The sequence below is a fragment of the Hyaena hyaena genome, unplaced genomic scaffold (genome assembly GCF_003009895.1).
Source record: "Hyaena hyaena isolate Hyena2069 unplaced genomic scaffold, ASM300989v1 scaffold_20, whole genome shotgun sequence".
NCBI classification, from domain to species: Eukaryota; Metazoa; Chordata; class Mammalia; order Carnivora; family Hyaenidae; genus Hyaena; species Hyaena hyaena.
The window spans coordinates 4,356,230-4,375,546 of record NW_024080652.1 but is presented as its reverse complement, the minus strand read 5'-3'; the positions used below and the strand labels follow the sequence as shown (position 1 = coordinate 4,375,546).

The following is a 19,317-nucleotide window of genomic DNA, read 5'->3' as shown; positions in this document are numbered from 1 at the left end:
GGTACAGGACGGTCAGAGGTCGCACAGCAGACCTCTGGATACACTTCCCACATCAGCATGCCACCTCCCACTAGTGGCTGCGGCCACGGGCACATCACTCCACCTCTCTGTGCCTTGGTGGGTGAGGCTGGTACCTGCACCACAGGGTTTTGTGAAGATTGAATGGATCAATATTTCTGTGTCACCATAGAACAGTGTCTAGTAGATAGTAAACACTACATAAGTGTTTGTTAAATACACTAAAAATACACGGATAGTGAATAATTTCCAAGATCTGCTCAGTGAAAGAGGACATATACATAATAGTTTGGGACACTGCTCGTATTTTGTCACTTCAAAGCAGCAAATAGCACACACGTGTGCATGCTGTCCAGGTATCCCTAGGCTGTCTCTGCAAGGGGAAACAGGGACCTGATATTCATCCAGAAGCATGAGCTTAGAGGCAGGGTTCTTGGGACAGGCTATTCTTTTACACCCTTTGAAATCTGAAACAAGTATTTCATATTAAAAAAGAAAATCGGGGTGCCTGGGTGACTCGGTTGAGCATCCGACTTCGACTCAGGTCATGATCTCATGGTTTGTGGGTTCGAGCCCTGCATCGGGCTCTATGCTGACAGCTAGCTCAGAGCCTGGAGCCTGTTTCGGATTCTGTGTCTCCCTCTCTCTCTGACCCTCCCTTGCTCACGCTCTCTCTCTCTCTCAGAAATAAATAAAACATTAAAAAAAATTTTTTTTAATAAGAAAAGGGGCCCGTGGGTGCCTTAGTCAGTCAAGCGTCTGACTTCAGTTCAGGTCATGATCTTGTGGTTCGTGGGTTTGAGCCCCACATCAGGCTCTGTGCTGACAGCTCAGAGCCTGGAGCCTCTTCAGATTCTGTGTCTCCCTCTCTTTCTGCTCCTCCCCTGTTCGTGCTCTGTCTCTCTGTGTCTCTCAAGGGTGAATAAACATTTTAAAAAATTTTTTTATTGAAAAAATAAAATTAGGGGCACCTGGGTGGCCCAGTTGGTTCAGTGTCCAAGTCTTGGCTTTGGCTCAGGTCATGATCTTACAGTTTGTGACATCAACCCCCACCCTCACTGGGCTCTGTGCTGACAGTGCAGAGCCTGCTGGGGATTCTCTCAGCCTCTCTCTCTGCCCCTACCCTGCTCTCTCACTTTCTCTCTCTCTCTTTCTGTCTCAAAATATATATATTTTTAAAAATGAATAAAATTAATGCTTAAAATAGTTAAGAAGACTGAAATAAATGGAAAACATGTGTAAGTCAACGTTAAATGGGACTCGTAGGATACAAAACCATGTGTTTTGCAGTGTTGTAAGTTTCTCTGCAAATGGGCAACGAGAACACAAGATGTCTGTGTCATTGGGTTTTGTTGCTCAGCACTGGGTATTTTCCAGTGATGGTGGTGGTGGCGGTGGCAAAGATGCCCACCCCCATCCACTAAACCAGTCACCTCATCCTGAGATCTCCAGCCTGCTGGCCACCCCTTATTGCAAACTTTGGGGAAATGTGGAGAGAGCTGACACTTTCCTCCCCTCTCTCTAATGAGTTGTCCACCATGCTACTCTGGGCTACTTCTTCTCTCCCCGTCCCATTTTATCTCCATCCCTGCAGGGAGGCGGCCTCTGTCCCCTTGGCCCAGAAGTTTCAGACTCTCTCAGGACACCCTCGTTCAGATTTCCCAAGTCCTCCCCCAACTCATCCCTCAGCCCCCAGCCTTCTGAGACCACCATGGTCCTCAGGCACCACACCGCATGGAGATCACTAATGAGCCACTGGGGCTTCGCAGGAAGCCAGACCCTTAAGTGGGCCCTGGGAAACCTATTAAGTTTCCTATTAACTCTTTTCTTACTGAGAGAGTCCCTGGGAACAGAGGTGGAGGTCACGGGAGAAGAGGGGGGTGGATGTGATGCAGTAGGTCTGCTCCCCATTCTCCGTGAAATCCTTCCACAGTCCACCGCTACTTCCTACTGCTGTTTGAGCTGGGCTGAGAAGAGTGAGTAGCTTTCCAGGTAGGGAGGGATGTTCTGATACAGAGCAGGTGCGCAAGGTCAGGGACAAGTGGGAGACGGTAGCAGGCCTCCTCGAGGCTTGTGGGAAGTGTGTGCAGGAGATGGGGGTATGGGGGGGCGCCCATAAGGCCTGCGGGCTCCACATCGTGATGGTCGGAACTGGCACTTCTACCCAAGATGCTGTCGCCTGCTCAGCCCAGACTCAATGGCTTCCCTCCTAGGCGTCACCGCTGGGAACCGTGTCCCGCCAGGTTAGCAGGGTGAGCACAGCACCTGGCCAGCTGAGGAGCTGAGGGTTTAATTCAGGCTGTGATTCAGGGTCTGGGGGCCCCGAGTCTGGCTGTCTCCTTTAAATGGATTTTCAAACTTTGGTCTTTCTTTTTCTCCAACAGAGACATGAAGGTGGGGTGTGGGTGTCAGGGACTGAGTGCAAAGCCCCAAGTGAAGTCCAGGTTTGTGGGAGAGAGGAAACCCATGGAGGAGGGGTCTCGGGTTCAGAAGGCCCCGGGAGGACCTGGGAGATTCTCCTCCTCTCTGTGTCTTTGTCTCTGTCTGTCTCGCCATCTCTGTTTCTCTGTCTTTTTGTCTCTTCCAACTCTCCCTCTGTTTCTCTGTCTCTCCCTCTCTTTCTGTCTCTTTATCTCTCTCCCCACTCTGTCTCTCTCTCTCTCTCTCTCTCTCTCTGTTTCTCTGTCTCTTTCTCTTTCCTCTCCTTCTGTCTTTCTCTTTCTGTCTCCCTTTCTGTCTCTGTCTCTGTCTCTGTCAGCCCAGAGTCTGACGAGCCACTTGGGGTGGGGACGATTTGTCCCCTGCTGCCCACAGCAGGCTTGCCCCTGCCTGTCCCTGGTCGCACGCCTCGTTCTGTTTCTGCACCTCTGAATCTGCTTCCTTCTCTCTCTACCAGTCCCCTTTCCGCTTTCCCGTCGTCTGGGTGGGGAAGGACCGCCAGCCAAGGCAGGAGAGCAGGCTCTCTCGCTACTTAAGAGCAGAGACTGTGAAATCAGACAGACCTGGGGACCTCTGGCTAAGGGAGATGCTGTGTGACTCCCCTGGATCTCAGCCTCCCCGTCTGTAAATTAGTAGTAATGGTGACATGACTACTTCACAGCGGTCTTGCGATGTTCAGGAATGCTGTGCACGCAGGGCCTTTAGAGTTGGCCTGCACACCGTGAGGGATGGACACCCGGCAGCGATTGTGACAGCCACGCCGCTGTTGTGATCCTGCTCCCCCACTCCTGTCGGCCTCTGGAGGGAATATGGGGGTGTTGCCAATGAAGGGTGGTTGGGGGCGACACCGGTCCGTGGATGACTTTCCAGGAGGCCGTGGAGGAAGAGCTGCAGGCGGGGGTGGAGTCCCTTGGGGAAGAGAAGGAGAGGCTGGACGCTTGAAGGCTTCGGGGTCTCGGAATCAGGACAGATAGGCCAGGTGACACTGGTCCGCCGCCTCGGTCCCCAACACCTCCCTCCCTGCCACGCGCTGTCTGATCGCTCCAGACAACACCCCCATCTAGACATCTTGGGCCAGGCAGGACGTCCCCGGCGCACAGGCAGCAGGAAGCGCACGACAGGATAGGGCGGTGATTTGGTCCATAACAGTAACAGTTCCCACCGCACTGGGCGCTTTGTGCTGGGAGACATGACAGTCACCACGACAGTTCTGTGGGGCTGAGGAGGCTGCTGGGTGAGGAAAAAACCTCCAAGCTGCCACTGTCGGTCAGTGACACAGTGGGGACAGGGCAGGTGTGTGTGAGCCCAGAGGCCCTGTTTGTGCTGCTGGGCCATCCGGCTCCAGGAGGAACAAAAGATAGGCTCTGCCCGGGGCAGGAGTGGGGGTGAGGGTTACAAAATTGCATCCTGGGGCCACAGTGCCCGTGTCCCCCATCAAGGGTGACAGACGAGGAATCTGAGCCCCACGGAGAAGCTGGGGGTTGGGCAATGTCACTGACAAGACAAGAAACCAAAGCTCCTTGCTCAGCCCCCAGCATCCCTGTGATCTGGGCGACAAGGCAGAAGGCACCCCACCGTGCCCTGCACACACATGTGCAAATGGACACACACACACCCTGGCATGGTTAGAAAGAGTTGTTTTGATATGTATACTGGTCTGAGGTTCTTGAAGACCCATAAATTGATGCCAGCAGTTAGGCCTCATGTCAAGCCTCCCGTACTGATGTAGAATTCCAGATCAACTCAATGGCCTTCCAACTTCTTCCTGGTCTCTTGACACATCAAAATACCTTTCAGTTTTTTGAAGTTTATTTATCTTGAGAGACGGAGAGAGTGAGCGGGGGAGGGGCAGAGAAAGAGGGAGAAAGAAGGCCAAACAGGCTCTGCACCACCATCGAGGATCTCGATGCTGGGCTTGAACTCATGAACTGTGAGATCATGTCCTGAGCTGCACCCAAGAGTTGGACACTCTACCGATTGAGCCACCCAGGCGCCCCCACAGCAAAAAATCTTTAGAAAACTGTTTACCTTGGGCATAAAAGTGTAACCACACACACACACACACACACACACACACACACACGCCTTTCGGTGGAAGCAGACAATATCAGGACTTGAAGAAACTTGAAAGGGGATCTGGCCCCACTCTCTCCTCTTTCAGGGGAGGACACTGTCACATAATAGACAGTCAGGGTTGGGGTCTGTGGTGGTGGCCGGTGCTCCGTAGAAATGCCCTTGATGCACGAGCAGCCTCCCACAAGAATACATGCTGGTTAAATGGGAGGGCGGCTCGCTTGCCGGTGGGAGGCGCCCATGAGCATCCACATCAGCCTGAGCAGGTGGTTTGAGGGGGTTGGCGGTCGCCCATCGTGTGGATGTAGCCGTGAGGCTTGGAGGCGGTGACTCCCTCTGGCAGCTGAGGCGGCTCAGGGAAGGTGAGCTGCATGGAGGCCTCAGAGGGGTACGGTTTTAAGGATCTGGGTGTCTGAAGAGAAAGAAGAAGGGTATGTCTGTGAGTTGAGTGAATGAAGGGGAAGGCAGGACTTCGGGCGGCGGGGCAGGGAGATGGACAGGACTCTGGCAGACTGGGGGGGACTGGCCCTGAGGATGACTGAGTGTCCTCCATCTCAGGTTGATGGCAGCACTGAGGAGTATGTTAGGGGAGGATCCAGCAGATGGTGGGGGGGCACTTGCAGGCCCAGAAACTCAGGGACATCACAGGGATGCAAACGGATGCACACATGTGGGAGAAGTGGGGACTGAGTAACGCCTTGCTTGCAGTAGTTCAATAAACAGCAAGCACAACTCAAATCTCTGATCCCAGGGGACCGAGTTTAGTGCAGTCACCATAGTAACAACCGTGGAAAGAGAGGATGGCCCAAAGCTGCTGGGGGCCGGGGTCCCCACCCAGATGCAGCCTGTGAGTTCAGCTCCGGGGAGGATGGAGCCGTCCAGTGACTCCCTGTGGGTGACGTGGTCTGCCCAGGAGGCAAGGACAGGCCTGCCCGGCCCAGGAAAGGTGAGCCGCGCCATCCACCTGAATCCGTGGGTCGAATGCTGAGCCCCGGGAAGGGCGGAAGGGGCGCGCGTGCTGTGCTGAGGACTTCGCGTGATCTGCGAGGCAGAGAGGGGAGAGGTCGGCCAAGAATCATCATCTGCAGCTTAGAGGGGCATCGGGTTGGCGGTGCTGGAGGCGGGAGGGCCAGCCAGGGTCTGCCGTGATCATTCTGGAGAGAGAAGGCCGGAGGGCCCCGGGGGGGGGCGGGGAGTGTGTGGCCCATGAGCTGGGAACCGACATGGCGCCACAGTCACACCGGAGGGAGGCGCGCTCTTCCATGTGGCTTCCATTCCCAGTTCGGGCCTGGGGCTCACTGCCTTTGCAGAAGGCCTGGAAGTTTCCTGGAGAAATGGTGCATTAGTTCAGCACAGGTTGAATTGGCAGTGCTGGTAAGCAGTGCGGGTGGAAGGGCGGAGGGTCTTCAGCTAGAAGGGGATGGGTCTCGGGGTGGGTTGGGGCTGAAGGTCACGGTTTAGGCCACGGGCTAGGGTGCTGTCCATCACCCAGAGTGGCTGCACACCTTCCCCCGTGACTGAGTCATGGATTACCGTGGGGATGTCCTGAGCCCAGCTATGAAAACAGAAATAAGACTGAGGACAATGGCCAGGGCAGGTGAGGGCAGAAGGGTGAGTGGTCTATCTGCAGAGAGCGGGAGGAGGGGGGCATCCCCCCTGGACAGGCGAGTGAAGGGGACAGGATGGGCCTCTGTGGACAGGACACTCTGGGGCTTCTCCAGCCCCACACCCTGGGGCTTTGTCTCAGGAGCCGGCATCTCTGTCCCCCAGAAGTAGTCACTCAGGGAAGAGCTTGTCTCTTTAGGAATCTGAACCCTCAAGGCCATTGTCCACTCAGGTGTCCAGACCCTACCTTCCTGGATGAAGGCTGGGATACGGATGCCTGACTCTTGGTGGGCTTAGGACAGGAGGTGGGTGGACAGGTGTGCAGAAGACATGGGGGTGCCTGGAAGAGCACGGGCCACGGAAGTCAGAGAGAGAGGGGACGGTGGCTGCAGACACCTGCATTCCTTGGAGGACTCATGGGGGGGTGGGGGGGCGGAAGGTGCCATCTTGGGGAGAAAGCCCTGCGTCCCTGGTGGAGTGGGGATGGGGGCCGAACCTCGGAGAGGTGAAGGCCATGTGTTTCTGGGAGGGGTGTGTCACTGCAACCCTCCTCTCCCGCCTGCACACCTGTCCTCCCTCAGGTCCTGACATGAGCCCCTGGCCTGGGTCAAACTGGACGGCTCCGCAGGAGTTCGTGATCCTGGGCTTCTCCGGGTGGCCCCAGGGGCTGCGGCTGCTGCTCTTCGCCTTCCTCCTGCCGCTCTACCTGGCCACGCTGGCGGGAAACCTGCTCATCCTGGGCCTGGCCGTCGGGGACCCGGCCCTGCACACTCCCATGTACTTCTTTCTAGGGGCGCTGTCAGCCGTCGAGGTGGCCTACACGCTGGTGCTGACTCCGCGCATGCTCGCTGGCTTCCTGCTGCCCCCGGGGGGCCAGGCGGTGGCCCGCTCCACCTGCGCTGCCCAGATGGGCCTCTTCGTGGCGTTCGGAGGCTCCGAGTGCCTGCTGCTGGCCGCCATGGCGCTGGACCGCTACCTGGCCATCTGCCGCCCTCTCTACTACCCCCGGCTCATGACCGCGGGGCTCTGCTGGGGCCTCCTCGCCTCCTGCTGTGCCGGGGGCTCCCTCCTGGCCTTGGGCCTCACCGGAGCCATCTTCCAGCTGCCCTTCTGCCAGGGGGGCTTAGTCAACCACGTCTTCTGTGACCTCCCGGCCGTGTTGGTGCTGGCCTGCGGGGACCATGACCTGCAGGAGCAGGTCCTGCTGGCCGCCTGCCTGCTGCTGCTGGTGCTGCCGCTGGTCCTGATCCTGCTGTCCTACACCAGGGTGCTGGTGGTCATCCTGCGGGTCGGGGGCGTCGCAGGCCGCCGCAAAGCCTTCAACACGGTGGCGTCACATCTCACCGTGGCCGTGCTCCACTACGGCTGCGCCACGGCCATGTACGCCAGACCCCTGAGCAGCCGCTCCCTCGAGGAGGACAAGCTGGTGTCGCTCATCTACATCAACCTCACGCCGCTGCTCTACCCTGCCATCTACACGCTACGGAACCGGGACGTGCAGGGCGCCCTGTGGCGGGCGGTCGGCAGCAGGACGTCAGGGAACGTCCTCCAGGCTGACATCAGCTAAAGCTGCATGCCAAATGGTGTCTGTCCCGAAATCTCCCCCATCGAGGGGAGCCTCAACATTCTAGAACCATCTGTGGCTCCCCAAGACGTGCTGGACATAAACCTGAGCCCAGCGATACAAGGACTCCAAAATCAGACTCGAGCCCAGTTCCTTGGCTTCTCTGGGCGTTTCAAGTTCAACAGTTCTCGGTGGTGGCTGTGCACTGGAGACTGTCTAGCAGCAACCCCTTGTCTCTACCCTGTAGATGCCACCATCCCCCCCCCTCAGTTGAGATCATCAAAAATGTCATCAGACGTTGCCAAATGTCACCTGGGGGAAGGGGCGAAATCACCCTGGTTGAGAACAACTGCTCTCAATTCTGACCTCACAGTATCTTTTGAAGAGAAATGGGTGCTAAAATGTACAAGTTTATGGCTCCATTATTTATAATACACAACTGAAAATAATCCAGATGTTTGTGAACATGGAATAGACACAAACAACTTGTGGCAAAGTCACATGATGGGGTTGCCTGCGTGTCCCGGTTGGTTGAGCGTCAAAGTTCGGCTCAGGTCAGGATCTTGAAGTTCGTAGGTTCAGGCCCTACATGGGGCTCTGCCCTGGCAGCTCAGAGCCTGCAGCCTGCTTTGGATTCCGTGTCTCCCTCACTCTCTGCCCCTCCCCTGCTCGTGTTCTGTTCTCTCTTTCTCTCAAAAATAAATAAACATTTGGAAGAAAAAAAGAAGCAAGGCCACAGAGTACAAACCGAATGCCTCCATGTACGTAAAGGCCAATGACAGACTAAGCCAATGACAGTGATATAATAGTGGTTCCCTTGGAGAAGGCTCTGGGTTGGCACAGGCACAGGGGTGGTCCGGGGACTGGAGATGTTCCGGATCTTGATCTGGGTGGTAATTACATGGGTAGATATGTGCTCAAAACTTCATCAAGCTGCTGCTTCAGGTTTGCGCACCTGGTTATATGTAAAATGAACTACAGCTGGTTCTCCTGTTTGCGAAGCTAGAGGCTTGCTTCCTGCCTTTGCTCACCCGGCTTCCTGCCCCTGCTGCACGCTTCCTCTCATTCCATGTGTGAAAATGCCCTGTGTTGGTTAGCGACCAACCCAAATACTGCTTTAGAGCGAATGTTTTTGTCCCCCACCTTCCCCTTTAAATCATTACATGCAAACCTAATCGCCCATGTGATGCTGATTACAAGGGTGGAGCCCTCTTTAACAGGATTAGTGCCTTTATAAAGGAGACTCCAGCGAACTCCTTCACGCACCCCTTCCCCTGGGTCAGGCCACGGCAAGAAAGCCTCCGTCTGTGAACAAGGAAGCGGGTATTCAACAGACCCAAAGTCTGCCAGCACCTTGATCTTTGCAGTATCTGGTGAGCATTACCTGTTGTTCAAAAGCCCCCCAGTCTGTGGAGCAGACTAGGACAGCCCCCTCTCTGTTGTCCCGTCAATCACAATTGCTGGCACCCTGGGGGCGCCTGGGTGGCACCGTCAGTAGAGTGTCCTCCATTTGATTTTGGTTCAGTTCATGATCTCATGGTTTGTGAGTTTGAGCCCCAAGTCAGACTCTTCACTGACAGCAAGGAGCCTGCTTTGGATCCTCTCTCTCTCTCTCTCTCTCTCTCTCTCTCTCTCTCTCTTTCTTTGCCCCTCCCCTGCTCATGCTCACCCTCTCTCTCAAATTTAAAAAAATTTAAAAATAAGCTGCCCCTCTAAAATATAATTTCAACATCTGCTTCCCCTACTGCTCAGCTACCCACACCCTCCATGCAATTATACTGTGAGCTCTTTAAAACCAGGTCCCAGACCCTATTCTATCTCAAAATGCATGAACTTGGCGGTTCTTAATACATACTGGATGGAGGAACAAACCACACACAAGCTGTGGGTTTTCTGGGCATCTCGCGTGAGGGCTACCGGCCCAGGGGCATAGCTCTGGAGTCCTGCTGAGGGCAGGACTTCATCGTCTTCTGGGATCTGTTCTGGGGACTGTCGTAGCTGGCTGTCAACCTCAGCTGGCCGTGCTTGGGTGCCGCTTATCAATGCAAGTAGCCTCAAGAGCAGCAGGCTTGTGACTTGGGCGTACTCGCTGCATTCGGAAAACTCAACAGTCCTGGTTGGTCTGTGTCCTCCAAGATGCTTGCAGATGGCTCTTTTTTCCTTAAGTTTATTTTGTATATTTTTATTTAAGTTTATTGTTTGTTTTGAGAGAGAGAGAGAGAGAGAGAGAGAGACTATCCCAAGCAGGTTCCACACCATCAGTACAGAGTCCCACGCAGGGCTCGAACTCAGGAACTGTTGAGAACCTGAGCTGAAATTAAGAGTCAGACGTTTAACCGATGGAGCCCCCCCAGGCTCCTGGCAGATGGCTATTTTTTTTTTAATGTTTTTATTTATTTCTAGGAGAGAGAGAGAGAGAGAGAGAGAGAGAGAGAGACACAGCGTGAGCAGGGGAGGGTCAGAGGGAGAGGGAGTCACAGACTCTGAAATAGGCTCCAGGCTCTGAGCTGGCAGTCAGCACAGAGCCTGACGTGGGGCTCGAACCCACGAACCACGAGATCATGACCTAAGCGAAAGTCGGACGCTTAACCAACTAGGCCACCCAGGTGCCCCGGCAGATGGCTATTCTTAAGGGGCCTGCTAGCACCCAGTGCTCAGCATGTCTCTGGAGCTGGGGTTTGGTCTGGGGTGGGGGTGGGGGGTCCACCAGCAATCCTATTATGCAGGCTGCACCTGGTTAGGGTAAGAACCATAACCATTTGATGAGACGCAGGGCCTCCCTCAGGCAAAATCAGTTGTGGTTGATTAGGAGCCTGAGGTTGTTACCTTTTCCTCTAAGGCAGGGTCAAGGCACCTGCATCTGCTGCTAGTCCCTGGATCCCTGTGGAAGGTCATGGCCGCATCTCTGGGGTGGACAGTAGCTCAGAGCCAATGTGAACAACTTCTCAGCCAGCTGCCCCTCCTAATTCCTCCTGCTGCACAGAGTCTTGTAGAATGTTGTGAATCTTGAGATGCATGAAGTTCTGAGTTTTGGTTTCTTTTTTCATTTATTGAGATGTAATTGACATGTAACATTACATTCATTTCAGGTGTACAACACAATGATGCAGATGTTGTAAAATGATGAGCACATTTAGTTAGTATCAGCATCTCACAGTTACATTTTCTTCCTGTGATGAGAGAACTTTGAAGATTGACTCTCTGGGAAGCTTTCAAATACTCCACGCCATAGTTTCCAGTTTCAGATGCTCTATTATCCCCCACTGATCTGACCTAGATCGTTACTGGAAAGATGTGCACTGGCTGTCCCTTGGGGCCATGTCCATCTCTGGGGTGTCCTGGTTGGCCTTCCCAGAATAGAGACAGTGGCAGGTCACAGACTGAGCCCCAGGCCCCAAGGACTGGACCCAGGGCTCTTGGCACGTCACTGCTCTGCAGGCTGACTGGCCTGCAGCCATGTCTGTGGGCTTTCACTTTAGTGATGAACTTGCTAACTTCCTCCGCCCTTATAGGTGGCGCTTGGGCCATTTGCATCAGACCGCTAGATCCTGTGCCACCATGTGCCAGGGGTGGGACCCATAATATCCCACAGGGTTGTGTGCAGCAACAGAGGGACCACAGGCCCTGGCCACGCTGACCTTTGCAGGGAGCCATGCCTCCCCTGAGTGAGGGTACCCGTTTGTCAGCAGGTAGGAGTAGGAGTCCACGTCCCTGTGCCACCCGCAAGCACAGCTGTTAAGGACAAGGTGTCTCTCTGTCCCCTCCGTCCCCCTATCGTAGCCTGCACTTGGGCAGTGTGGCCAACTGTGTCCTGGCCATTAGCCAATGGAATGGGACCCAAGAGCCCCAGCCAAGTGGGGAAGCAGGCTCCAAGTCCAACCCCCTCTGGGCACTCCTCCTCGGGGTGTGAACAGGTGCACAACAAACCCACTGCACCTCAAACCAGCTCCCTGGGCAATGCCCCGAGGCCCCGGAGGACTCTGGTTGCTTCTTCCCCAGCTTGCACTTCGGGACAGGAGGCAGCAGCACTGTGCATGGGCAGCGGCCGAGGTCAAAGCAACGCCCATCAACTACCCACATGGGAGAGCCAGTTAGCCAGCTGTTCGCAGCCAGCTGCCAGCACGACTCTACCATCCCGCCCCTGTGGCCGTCTGTTAGCACTCTGTTAAACTAGGCACTCCTTGCTAGGAGGACCGCAGGCGCCGGGGGTCAGTGGGCTCAACGACAGGCCAGGTGAGAAACGGAAACAGTGAAGTTTACTATTTGCAGTGTAGCAGGATTCTCAGAGAGTCGTGACACTGAGGCTTTTCTTTCCAGGAAGCCACATGATTCCTGTCGGCACCACTCATTTTGAGTTCATACCCAAAGAACAGAGCCCTGAATGCCAAGTGGTGTAGTTTTTTTTGTTGTTGTTTGCTTTTTTTTTTTTACTTCTTCGTCCCCCATATATGGTAACACAAACCTACAGTCTGATTAAGTGGCCTCATGGTACAAGATTGTGAGGGATGTTGTCAAGTAAGTGAATAACAAGGTTGCCTTGAGGGGTTTTTTTCTTTTTTTTTTTTTTTTTTAATTTTTTAAAATATTTTTTATTTATTTCTAGGAGAGAGAGAGACAGCGTGAGCAGGGGAGGGTCAGAGAGAGAGGGAGTCACAGACTCTGAAATAGGCTCCAGGCTCTGAGCTGGCAGTCAGCACAGAGCCCGACGCGGGGCTCGAACCCACGAACCGTGAGATCATGACCTAAGTGAAAGTTGGACGCTTAACCAACTAAGCCACCCAGGCACCCCGAGAGGGTTTTTTTTTCTTAAGGAGGGGACCCTACCACATTCCCCTCTTTGATGCTTGGACCCTCTATTTAGGATCACAGAGCATAATCTTGGTTTGGAGGTTTATATTTTTATAACATCATTACATGAGGGGCCTTTTTTTTTTTTTTTTTAAATCATGGACTCCGAGAACTAGAGACTGGCCATACCACCAGGGGAGCTAAGCAGGGTAAGATGCAGCACCTTCCTAAAATTAGGAGGATAATTCCCATGAGGCTTTTGCATCTCGCAAGAGTTGAAAACCATCCTCCAAATAACTCCCCGGGGCTTCAGCTGTTCCAGGTCTGGACTGGGACATGAGCAGCCTTTTTTATTTGGCCTGTGATCTCCTTGATGACTCTTTCCTCATCATTTATCTGTAGGCAGCAGTTGCTCAGGTTAAAGTTTCCACAGACCCCTCTCTCAGAAGCAAGCATGTAATCTAAGGCCAAGCGATGTTGACAGATGCCATTGTACAGTTTGGTTTGTTGCTTGACTAGTAAGTGAAGAGCTCTGGCAGGTTCATAGGTTATTTTTACAACTGTAGTCTCCTTATGCGGTTTAGGGTGTAAATGGGAGTGTAGGTGCCCAATACCCATCCTCTGCCCAGGTGGCAGGGCCATCATATTGGATTATATGCTCAGGAGGTCATTTATTTTTAACTGTTTATGTGTAAGGTATGCTGTTTTCTTTGATTTCCCTGTCCCCATATATTTGGACTCCCAAATGTTTCCCTCTGGCAAGTGGAAGCAGGAAGATGGACGAATAGTTTCCAGCACACAAGACCCTGACCAGACTGAGCGAAGTACCATATAGGCTGTTCTTCCACATCCCAGTACAGTCCACCTGGGACCCGCTGTTTGATGGCTGTGTTGACATTGTCTCAGGCCTCTCAGAGATGAAAGAAGGTAGACAAAGGGTGGGGATCTGGCTCAAGGTGATCTGGGGTCCCCACCATTGGGTTTTCTGGGCAGTTATAAAATTTTTAGCCTAGGCATTTTAAGGTTTTTTTCCTAATGTTTATTTCTGAGAGAGAGAGAGAGAGAGAGAGCGAGTGCGACAGAGTGTGAAAGGGCAGAAAGAGAGGAAGACACAGAATCCAAAGCAGGCTCCAGGCTCTGAGCTATCAGCACAGAGCCAGATGCAGGGCTCGAACCCATGAGCTGTGTGTGAGATCATGACCTGAGCTGAAGTCAGACGCTTCACTGACTGAGCCACCAGGTGCCCTGTTAATTTTTTAATAGAGATGATGATGAACTTTGTTTCCCACTAGGTAAGACGGGTTTTTCCAATTGCCTTTGAGAAGCCAAAGCCCGGCAGTAGGACTAGGGTATTTTGTTTTACTATCAGGTTTGTGGGGATCTAATTTTCTAGTCTCTTATGGCCATTGTTTCCCCATGTTGGTACCAGTGAAGTATCCTAACCACGAAGGGAAGGTGAGTCTTAACAGAAACCTCGTATATTTCCAGCCGGCCAGGGTGGCCCCAGCCAATCCTATGGCAAAGAGTAGAGGAAGAATCAGTAATAGTGTGAAACAAGGTGTGACCGTGCATCACAGTAAGGAAACATATAGAAAATAAGGACAGTCTTGTGTTTCATTGGATGGTCACTTCCTCAACCTTCTGCCAAGTGTAGACAGTCAGCTTCTAGAGTGACTCAAGCAGGGCTGCGGTCCCCCAGAGCCTCTGGGGTTGCAGATTCTTCTGGATGGCCAGCTTGCACGGCGTTGATGGATCAGGAATGCACTCCCAGTTTAGAGATGCCAGCTTCACTCTGCTGTAGCGAATCCAGGGACCCACTGCAGTAGGGGTGGACAAAATGACAGTGAATAGGCCCCTCCAGAGGGGTTTTAGGGGTTGGACATTTCATTCCTTTATCCATATTGCATTTCCTGGTTTAAAGGGGTGAGCATCTGTGGTCAGATTCAGATTCCTTTACCCAGTGGTGAATGGTAGTTAGGATAAAGCCAAGGGGCCGCATCTGTTGTTTTAGGGTTAGATTGTCTATCTCTTAGATCCCCCTCCTTGTGCCCCTGATAATGGGGGGAGTGTGCCCATAAAGAATTTTATAAGGGGAGAACCCCATCTGCTGCTTTAGCCTCCCGCTTGCAGCTGCAGTCTGCTTCCCTGAAGGTCCCTGATCTCTCCCTGCCTAATGTCACCCCTTTCCCTGTTTATTCCTCCCCTGGAACAGGGCCTGTAACTGCTGTTGGGGAGCAGGGATGATGACCATCTGGCTTCTTCAAGCTGATAAGGGATGGTGTAGGGGTCCAGCAGTTCGAGTCTCCCCAAGGGTTAGTCCAGTGGCCCACAGTGTGGTTTTCCAGGAAGCCTGGCAGGCATGAGGCGGCATAAACATTAGCAGACACACAGAGAAAAACACAAAGATTATACTGACCAACAAGATGGCATCTTAAGATCATGTCTACAGTTTCCAAACTAGTCAAATAATCTAGGAGAGACCCTGAATTTGGGCACAACATATGTCAGGGAATCTCTCATAACCCAGGTGATGGAGAAGCAGGAGCAGTTAAGTAATCCATGGTGGCTCTATTTACAAGAGTTTGGTCCTAACTTAAGTAAAAAAAAAAAAAAAAAAATGCTTTTTAAGTGTCTAATGCTTGTGAAGTGTTTGGAGTTTTGCTGAGTATAAGTAGGCAGTCTGCTTCATTTTGATGTGTAAAACTTTACAATCCAGGAGTTTTACTGGAGAAAGAGTCAAGGCAGCCATTTCCCATTATTAATTTGTAAATTTTTAGGTAAGCCAAACCTGGGTATTATTCTATAAAGCAGCATTTTTAATACTTTTTGTGCCCTTTCTGTCTTGTAGGGGAAGGCCCTTACCCATTTTAGTAAAAATATTAACCCATACAAACATGGCTTTCTTTTTCTTTCTTTTTGGACTTGGCATGTTGGCTTATCAATGCATGTTGGCTTTTTTTTTTTTTATTGACCTTGGCATGTGAGACCTAATTAGTCTTTCCTAGAAAGTCTCCAGTTCCTTAATTGTCCGGGAGAGCAAGTTTGTGGTTGAGAGGATTGTTTTTGAGACCTACTTTAGAGCCTGATACCACTTGCAGAACTGTCCTTGACAAATTTGTCAATTTTTTCTAGTAAATATCCTTTGGGCCATTTGATAAGTTTTGTTCCTCCCTAAATGAAAGGCCTGATGTTGTGTTTGAGTAATCTTTTAGCTCTGTGAACTTGGTAATAGTAATTGCCCTGCTCTGTTTGTAACCAGTCCAAGGGCTGGAAACCATGTCTAGAAGTCAGACCCCAGTTTATTGGTGGGAGGGGGGGGGGAATTGGTGGGATTGAGTCTCCTTTAATAATTGATAGAGCAGCAAACGATTTTCCTGAGCCCTGGTATCTACAGCCTACAATGTCCAGTGATTTCCAAAAACTCCCATAATTGTTTGTGTCCTAGAGTTCCAGCACCGGTCCCTAATTGAGTTGTAATGTCCCTTCCTAGCCAGGGAGTGAGGCTCTCGGGTAGTATTAGTAACGAATGAGAAAAAATTAGGTTTTCCCATATGTGTCCCAGGGGCTGAGAGAAACATTTAGTTACAAGTTTTTAAAAAATGCCTCTAGTCGTCCTGCTGCGTTTGGATGGCTGGCCTGGGGTGGAAAGAGGGCAGAAAGGGTAGCTCTGGTGTTAAGAAGGAAATCAGCCAGTTTTCCTTCTATATTTAGAGTTACCCGAGGTTCTGGGTTTCTGATAGACGGTCTGTTTAGGGGAGCCACCGTGAAGTCCCTTCCAGAGACCTGGGTTATCTGCGAGAGGTCCCCAAGGGCATTTAGATCTCCAGTGATGTTCTCCAGACAAAGGGCCTGGCTTAGGGGGTTTTCATTTTGGTGTCGCCTCTGAGGATGTTCTCATGTTAGTGCTCTGAACGGCCTACAAATGGCACCTGGTGCCAGGACCTTGGGAAGTCCGGTCGGACACCGTACATGAGGCCACAACTAAGACCTCAGATTTCTTTCGTTATTTTTTTGTTTTGTTTTTTTAAGCTCCCTCTTCTGTTTTGTTTGTGACACACCCAACTGGCAGCTTGTGAGAGCTCCTCCGGGGTCCCTTCAAGGCCAACAGCCAATTTTTGCATTCTCTCTGAGTATCGAGGGCTGGTTGACAAATCTGTCCTTAAAAATCATCTCATTGGGGCGCCTGGGTGGCTTAGTCGGTTGGGCGTCCGACTTTCGCTTAGGTCATGATCTCGCGGTTCGTGGGTTCGAGCCCCGCGTCGGGCTCTGTGCTGACTGCCAGCTCAGAGCCTGGAGCCTGTTTCAGTCTGTGACTCCCTCTCTCTCTGACCCTCCCCTGTTCACGCTGTCTCTCTCTCTCTCCTAGAAATAAAATAAAAATATTTAAAAAAAAAAAATCATCTCGGCCTTTGGGGTGTCAGGGGATAGCCATATACTTAATGAGAGCCTCCCCCAACCTCTCCAGGAAGGCCATTGAGCTCCCATTCTGTGTTTGTAAAATAGTGGCTAATTTAGCAGAATTTAAGGGCTAAATTGTAGATTTCCTTAAATGTTTTTTTCTCAAAACCTCTGTCTCATTAACAGTCTGATTTAACAAAAGCATTCTATCTTTCCAGGTCAATTCAAAACCATATGTAATACAGAAAATTTACCTAGATATCCTTTTATTTATCTTAAATCTTGTAATGTAAAGGGTTTTATGTTGATAGATTGTTTATCTCAAACCAACAAACTTCTATTAGCTTAAACACTGAACACATTTTACTTGGGTCCCCGTAAGGCCATTTTTCCCCCATGGTTAATTTTTACCTGGAACGTTGGTGGGGAAATCTGACTTTGGGGGTCTTCGCTCCTCAACATCCAGGGTGGGAGGAGGAACTGATGGTGCCTGAGGCCTTGGGGAGCCGGCGATGTAGGGAGCCCCCCCCCCCCGGCCACAGGTGGTGTGGAAAAGGAGTGGGGGAAGGGAGGGCAGAAGAGACTGTGCCAGCAGAAGGCAAAGAGAATCCCCAGTTTTAAATCTTGTCAGCTCAGACAGAGGAGCAGACTCCAGGTTTTGTTTTGGGAATATTCCTTGAAGTCTCTGTTCTGAGGCAGAATAACCAGGGACCGGTGGGTCTAATTATCACAGTCATTGGCCCAGGAAATGAAGGAGAGACGTTCCCATACACCGTCCCACGGCGACTCCCACCTGCCGCCCAGCACCTGAGTTGCAGCTTCGTTCCTCTTCCCTTGTGAAACTACTAGGGCAACTCGGGGAGGTGAGCAGGCTCCCCTTCTGCCTGTTACGGGCAGATCTGCCAAACGAACCCAGGCTCTTAACAGTCTGATGAGCGCTCCGTGAGCTGGTGCCTGGGCCTCACGGGTTCCGTTAGCAAACACGGGGTCCTGGCCCCCGGCGTGGGGAGAGTGGGCTGGTCTCCTGCGGACTGGATCAAGCGGTCCGGTGGGGCCAGGTGACCTGCCTCTCCCAGGGCCCTGAGGTTCAAGGTTCCTATTCCCGGCGGCAAAGGAAGCAGAAACGCATGGTCTCTGAATCCCAGACAAGAGCCCCCAAGTAACAGCAGATTCTCGCACACAGAGTCAGGACACAGAGGTTTTTCTTGCCAGGAAGCAACTTTATTCCCACCAACACTGCTCAGTTGGGTTCATATCCCAAGAACGGAACCCCAAATAGCGCGTGGTGTGGTGTTTTTATGTATTTTTTACTTCTTTGTCTCCCATATATGGTAACACAAACATGTAGTCTGATTAAGTGGTCTCATGTTACAAGGTCGTGAAGGATGTTGTCAAGTAAGTGAATAGCAAGGTTGTCTTGAAGTTTTCTGTTGTTTTTTTTTTTTCCCTTAGGGAGGGGACCCTACCGTAGCAGGACTTGGGGGAAGTACACAGCAGGCCTTGAGGGGCCACATGGGACATGGAGGCAGAAGGCAGAGATGGCCCGGGGACATGTGACTTTAATAGAGTCCCTGGGCGGGGACCACACTGGTTGATTCAAAGCGGAGGTCAGCTAACCTCCTCGGGGGTCTCAGCCAAGAGGCGCATAAGGCAGACAGGCAAGCAGGGGAGACAAGCGGCTCACAAGGATGCAGGAGAAGCCACATCGGGACCTCACAGTTGCTTGTGGCTCCACAGCTATAATCTAGGGGAGGGTGTCAGCGTCTAGTCCCTGGAGGCCGCTTGGCCACAGCACGTGGGTGGGGAGCAGCAATACCAGGAAGCAGCTTAACCAGCTCTCGACAGGTGTGTATCAAAGATGCAAATTTACTGCTTGTGCACCTGGGCATATATGGTGCCGCCTGAATCTGTGAACTCCGGTCTTGTCAAATCCAAGCCGCTTTTTATCTTTGAATGTCTTTTTCTTCTGCTATTTTGTCTCTTAGGAACTCCTGCTTGCTCTTATTTTCATCTAGATGTCTCTTACCCTTTCATGCACATTCCCCACCTCTCTGTAGACTGAACCCTACAAATCTGCTTCGCTCTTCCCGTTCCCTTTCTCTGCAGCGAGGTATCACTGGCTGGGTGTTTGGCTCAGCATTTTGGTGTCGCTTCACACCTCAATGCCTGTATCTGTCACCTCTAGATGCTCAACGTGGCCAAGAAGCCAGTGCTCTTTCTTCGTGCCTTGCTTTCTTATGGTTTGAAGCTTTTGTTTTTAATCATGGGTGAAGACAGTTATTTTTTTATAGAATTTCATAGGTTTCTATGACCCTTAAAACCCTGACCGTTTGTGTTTGGTTCAAGCTGCCTGTTGCCTTCACTAAGGATTGGTTCCTTGTGTTCTGTAACCTGGGATTATGAACTCCTTGGGTCTGGATGTCAGGTGTGGG

The 19,317-nt window shown here is 51.9% G+C and overlaps 1 protein-coding gene across 1 annotated transcript; it reads left to right on the top strand.

Annotated features, from left to right (window-relative positions):
• The first annotated feature begins 2,238 nt into the window (after positions 1–2,238).
• Positions 2,239–7,702, top strand: LOC120227972 (olfactory receptor 10AC1-like). Its single transcript, XM_039226057.1, has 2 exons — positions 2,239–2,261; positions 6,717–7,702. The coding sequence occupies exon 2, from the start codon at positions 6,725–6,727 to the stop codon at positions 7,700–7,702; it is 978 nt and encodes a 325-aa protein (XP_039081988.1). The 5' UTR covers positions 2,239–2,261; positions 6,717–6,724.
• The last annotated feature ends 11,615 nt before the right edge of the window (positions 7,703–19,317 follow it).